The sequence below is a fragment of the Garra rufa genome, chromosome 10, assembly GCF_049309525.1.
Source record: "Garra rufa chromosome 10, GarRuf1.0, whole genome shotgun sequence".
In the NCBI taxonomy this organism is placed as follows: Eukaryota; Metazoa; Chordata; class Actinopteri; order Cypriniformes; family Cyprinidae; genus Garra; species Garra rufa.
The window spans coordinates 2,648,181-2,654,180 of record NC_133370.1 but is presented as its reverse complement, the minus strand read 5'-3'; the positions used below and the strand labels follow the sequence as shown (position 1 = coordinate 2,654,180).

Here is a 6,000-nt window from a genome sequence, read left to right as displayed (position 1 = left end):
AGTCGTCTGAGCGGGCGTCTGTATTCAGAAATGCTGCGGTGTTTGTGCAGCGAAGGCGGTCTCTCGGGCTCCACCGCCGCTCCGCTCCTGCGCCGCATCCAGAGCCACGACTACGAGGCCGTGCCCTTCGAGCTCTTCCGGCAGGGCGTCCTGACCTGCGCGGTGTTCGCCGACTACATCCGTAAGTCTCAGTGTCTGTACGCGGCGGTGGCCAGTGCTCCGGATCGTCCCGCAGAGAGGACTCTGTGTCAGGCGGTGCTTTCCACGCTCCGTGAGGCTCTGGAGACGGCGGACGGCACCGACGTGGCACGATATCTGGAGGCCAGTGCCAAAATATCTCCTGCTAAAGTGGCGCAGGCCATGGCGGAGGTTCATCCGAGAGCGCAGCGGCAGGACGGTCCCACGATGGACGCGCAGGAGTTTGAAGACGCCGCCGCTGCGCTCTTCATCGCTCGAGTGCGAATCGTCACATGAAACCTCTAGGAGTTTTGCATGGGTCATTATTATTGAGAACGAAGCATATTGCACAAACAAGTAGAAAAAAGAAAAGAAAAATACATCTTAAACAGATCTGTCATATTGCATTCAAGTTTTTACTTTTAAGGCGAGACACTGCAGGTGAATAGGGTAAAAAAATTAACTAATAGTTATCACCTTGCTTACCCAGCTGATTGATTACAGTGATAATTGCAAACATTTTTTGTATTACAAGTTTTCTAAAATCTTAGGTTTAAATATGCAAATGAGCCATTATTTGATTAAATATGCGCTAATTTGCATACATCTCTAGTACAAATATCTAAACACTGGATGAAGTCAGTTTCAAAATTCTTGTTTTGACTGAAAGATTTTTTTGACATTAGTCTGAAAACTTTCTCATATCTCATTTTGTCACTGCATAATTCTGAATAAACTTAAAACAGACAGAAAACCATGTATTTTTAACCATTTTTGTGGAATAAAATGCTATTATGTTTTATATATGAACAAATCCCTCTGTAAAAACCTTCAGGATATAGACAGGAATATACATGTCAAGTTTGGTGTGTGTAAGTGCTACTGAAGTGGAGATTTATGGCTCAGAGTAGGAGAAAAAACTCATTTTGAGAAAACAGCCTTTAAAAGTATGCTTTGTAATTTAAATCTATTGACACAAATAGATGAAGTGCTAGAAAAGACACACTTCATAGTGTCTTTTTGGTGTTTTCTTTCCACTAGTCTGAAAAAACACTTTATGAAAGACCAAAAAGCCTAAAATCTCCAACTTGGCAGGTGCATGAAAAAGTGTTTTTGCCTGCAGTGTCTGCCCTTAAGTTATTGTTTCCAAATACATGATGCATTGTTCAAACATAGACGTTTTATAGATATTTAGTCTTGTTTTGTGGAAAAAAATTACGAAACTAGAGGAGTTTATGCTTAATACAAGAAAGGACAGAAAAATAAACTCTTGAAAAGTCTTAATTCATCCATCCACAAATTAGGACCTTAAAAATCTTTAATCAGAGCAGATTGTTTTATATTCATGAAGTAGTGGCATTTAATTTGGCATGTATTGCAAATAATTTAATTTTTAATTTAATTCAATTTAATTTAATTTAATTTATACATGCAATTTATTTGTTTGGTATTTTGCCTTGTTTTCCAGTATAATATCTAAACGTCCATAAATTTAGAATTTATTTACTGGAGAAATTACATATGAAGTCTTATATTCAAAAATGATCAATGTTTATGCTTAAAGAGTTTATGAGTTTATGCTTAAACAAGGAAGTGAGTAGAGAGAAATAAACTTAATTCTTTTACAAAATAAGGCCTTAAAAAGATCTTAAATGAGAATAGACGTCTCAAATTCATAAAGTAGTGGCATGAAATATTGCATGCATTGCAAAAAAAAAATATATATACACACACACACACACACACACACACACACACACACACACACACACACATATATATATATATATATATATATATATATATATATATAATATACATTTTTTTTTGCAATGCATGCAATATTTAATGAAGTTCTTAGCAATGCATATTAGTAATCAAAAATTAAGATTTTATATATTTATGGTAGGAAATGTACAAAATATCTTTGTGGAACATGATAATTGATCATTTTGACCTATTCAATGTATTTTGGGCTAATGCTACAAATATACCTGTGCTGCTTAAGACTGGTTTTGTGGTCCAGGGTCACATATATGTAACCAAACATGTCCTGGCATTAAATATTGTATGTATGCATTGCAGTGCAAAAAAAAAAATCTGTCTCTGTATTTTTGGCTTGTTTTCTAATACTAATATCTAAACATCTTTAAATCAAACAAAACAAATAAAGTCTTGTTTTCTGAGAATTTATCGAAATGAAGTGAGTTCGTGGTTAAAACAAGAAACTTATTTCAAAGTGAAAATTTTATATTGGCAGATATCTGTTCTTTAGGCATGAACTCACTTAATTGGATAATTTCTCAGAAAATAAGCTTTAATATCTTGCATGTTGATATAAGAGTTTTAAATATTTGTAATAAAAAAACATATATGTAAATGAATGTATATCAATAGCAAATGTTATAAAATTAAATCGCAAATAAACACTAGATTTTATCACTGTCCAATGGAAACACCTTTGCTTTTTCAAAATGAACTTATATCTTAGCTTCTTTTTGTAAAAGCATGAAATATGTGTGATGAATTCCCTAAAACAATGGAATCGTGTATCTTTCGATGTGCATTAAAAAGGTTTTAAAAAGTCTTAATCTGTCCTTCCACAAACGAAACCCTTAAAAAGATCTTAAATCAGTCAGAAAGTCTTGCATTGACAGAGTCGTGGCATTAAATGTTGCATGCACTGCAAAAAATAAAATCTTTCTTTTGCCCTGTCTCCCAGATCTAAACATCCTTAAATCCAGATGTTTTAAGGATTATGAGATGCAAAAGTAAGATATCAAGTCTTGTATTCTGAGAAATGAACAAAATGAAGTGAGTTTATGTTTAAAACAAGAATCTGTTTTGATCTTGTTTTAATCATAAACTCATTTGTAGCACTTACTAAAAATAAAATAAGGCTTGTTTTGTTCTGTCATTTCGCATTTCGAGTAAGTGCATGTTCATTTAAGAGTTCTTAGATATTTGCAATGGAATACAATATTTGTAAGAAAATGTATTTATCGTTCTGACGGAAATGCATGTAGTTTCATGCACTTTGCTCATTGGCTTCAAAGTCAATCAAGATTTTATCTTGTTTCTAGCTAAAGTCTAATTTCAGTTTGAGAAACCTCAGTTCAGGAAGTGTTTGCAGTTTATTTCTGTTATAGATATCTGAAAGTGCATCGGTTCCCCTTTCAGTATCCAGATGACGAACCACAGTTTCACAGATAACCATGCGCCACACATGAACTCCTCATATCTGTTGCATTTACAATTAGAACAAATGTAGGGACATTTTAATGAAAACAAATGCAAATGTGCACAGATAAATCATTCACATCCACACCACAAAACCAGTCTTAAGTCGCTGGGGTATATTTGTAGCAATAGCCAAAAATACATTGCATGGGTCAAAATTATTATTTTTCTTTAATGCCAAAAATCATTAGGAAATTAAGTAAAGATCATGTTCCATGAAGATTTTTTTGTAAAAATCCTATTATAAATATATCAAAATGTAATTTTTGATTAGTAATATGCATTGTTAAGAACTTAATTTGGACAACTTTAAAGGTGATTTTCTCAGTATTTTAAATTTTTTTCAACCTTCAATTCCAGATTTTCAAATAGATGTATCTCGGCCAAATATTGCCCTATCCTAACAAACCATATATCAATAGAAAGCTTACAGGAATACATCTCAGTTTTGTAAAATTTAACCTTATGACTGGTTTTGTGGTCCAGGGTCACATATAACAATGAAAACACAGATTCTCAGAGCACAAGTAGAGCTCAAATATATAAAGACTTTTTTTAAATGTCGTCAAGTACACTTAAATGTAATTTCTGAGAAGTACATAAAAAGTAGACTGAAAGTACTTTCCTATTTTAGTTTAAAAGAAGTGTACTAATAGCACACTTGAATAAACTACTTTCTTATAAGGGGATGGCAGAATATTATGTGCTCTTTTGTGTTTGTCGCACATTCTGGGTGTGTTCAGTTTTGTCAAGATTGATGGAGCAGATAGCTTGATGAGCGAGACTGAGAGGAAAGAGAGCTGCTGCAGTGAAACACAGAGGACGTTTGACTGACCTGCGCTCGCGCCATTAAAAGTAATGAGGGTCCATGTGTCAATAATTCAACAGGGCTTGAGTTACAGACACTCGTAGCGTCAGCGCATTACAGACCTGATGAGCTGAGAATCTGAAGCTGAGCTCCAGTCCACCCAAACAGAAGCGTTTGATGATTTACTCACCCTCAAGACTGTTCAAGATGTAGATGAGTTTGTTTCTTCATCAGATTGTAGATCAATGTCTCACCAATGGATCCCTTGCAGTGAATGGGTGCCGTCAGAATGAGAGTCCAAACAGCTGATAAAAACATCACAATAATCCACACCACTCCAGTTCAACAGTTAACATCTGAAATCCATTATAACGTTTCCTCTAGTGAAAAAGTCCATCTCATGTTGTCTCTCACTTCAAAATCCAGTTTTTTCCAGAGTTGTTTTGGACTGTAAATGATGCAGATTTCTCTTCTGATTCAAAATAAAGGTGCTTTAAAAGGTTCTTCACAGTGATGCCATAGAAGAACCATTTTTGGTTCCACAAAGAATCATTCAGTCAAAGGTTCTTTAAAGAACCATCTCTTTCTAACCTTTTTATAATCTAAAGAACCTTCTTTTGCCACAAATAACCTTTAGTGAAACAGAAAGGTTCTTCAGATGTTAAAGGTTCTTTATGGAACCATTTAGACAAAAAAAGGTTCTTCTATGGCATCATGAAGCACCTTTATTTTTAAGAGTGCAGACTACTTTTTCACTGGAGGAAGCGTTATTATGGATTATGAACTTTTATTTGAGTTATAAATGTCTTGATGGATTTGTTTCAGTTTTTGTCTTCTCCAGATGTTAACTGACGAACTGGAGTGCTGTGGGTTACTTGTGGATGTTTTTATCAGCTGTTTGGACTCTCATTCTGACGGCACCCATTCATTCCAGAGGATCCATTGGTGAACAAGTGACAGAATCACACATTTTTACAAACCTGATGAAGAAACAAACTCATCCCAATCTTGGATGGTCTGAGGATGAGTAAATATTCAGCACTTAAAATTTTGCGAGCAGTAAGATTTTAATGCTTTTTAAAGGGATCTTTTTTTGCTCATCAAGGCAGCGTTTATTTGATTAAAAATACGGGAAAAAACTATAATATTGTAAAATGTTAATGCAATTTAAAATAGTTGTTTTCTATTTTAAAATACTTTAAAATATAATTTATTCCTGTGATGCAAAGCTGAATTTTCAGCATTATTACTGCAGTATTCATAATCCTTCAGAAATCTTTCTAATGTGCTGATTTATTATCAATGTTGAAAACATTTCTGCTGCTTAATATTTTTTTTTTTTGCAACATGTGATACTTTTTCTTTCCAGGATTCTTTAATTAATAAAATGTTAAAAATAACAGCATTTATTTAAAATAGAAAACTTTTGTAATAACAAACACATCATTCAAAGTTAGGGGTCTGTACATTTTTTCTTTCCTTCTCTCTTTGAAAGAAATTAAGACTTCTATTCAGCAAGGATGTGTTAAATTGATAAAAAGTGATACTAAAGACTTATATTGTTAGAAAAGATTTCTATTTTGAATAAATGCTGTTTTTTAAACTTGTTATTCATCAAAGACTCCTGAAAAAGTATCACAGGTTCCAAAAAAATATTAAGCAGCACAACTGTTTCCAACATTAATAATAAAAGTAATAAATCAGGATATCAGAATGATTTCTGAAGGATCATGTGACGCTGAAGACTGGAGTAACGGCTGATGAAAATTCAGCTT

At 33.8% G+C, this 6,000-nt stretch overlaps 1 protein-coding gene across 1 annotated transcript; it reads left to right on the top strand.

The window, feature by feature from the left end:
• Positions 1 to 17: 17 nt before the first annotated feature.
• LOC141344832 (tubulin polyglutamylase complex subunit 1-like) lies at positions 18 to 1,444 on the top strand. Its single transcript, XM_073849731.1, has one exon. It carries the CDS (start codon positions 31 to 33, stop codon positions 472 to 474), a length of 444 nt encoding a protein of 147 aa, XP_073705832.1. The 5' UTR covers positions 18 to 30; the 3' UTR covers positions 475 to 1,444.
• The last annotated feature ends 4,556 nt before the right edge of the window (positions 1,445 to 6,000 follow it).

Coding starts and splice junctions, on each gene's coding strand:
- LOC141344832 (XM_073849731.1), top strand. CDS start 31: ATGCTGCGGTGTTTGTGCAGCGAAGGCGGTCTCTCGGGCTCCACCGCC.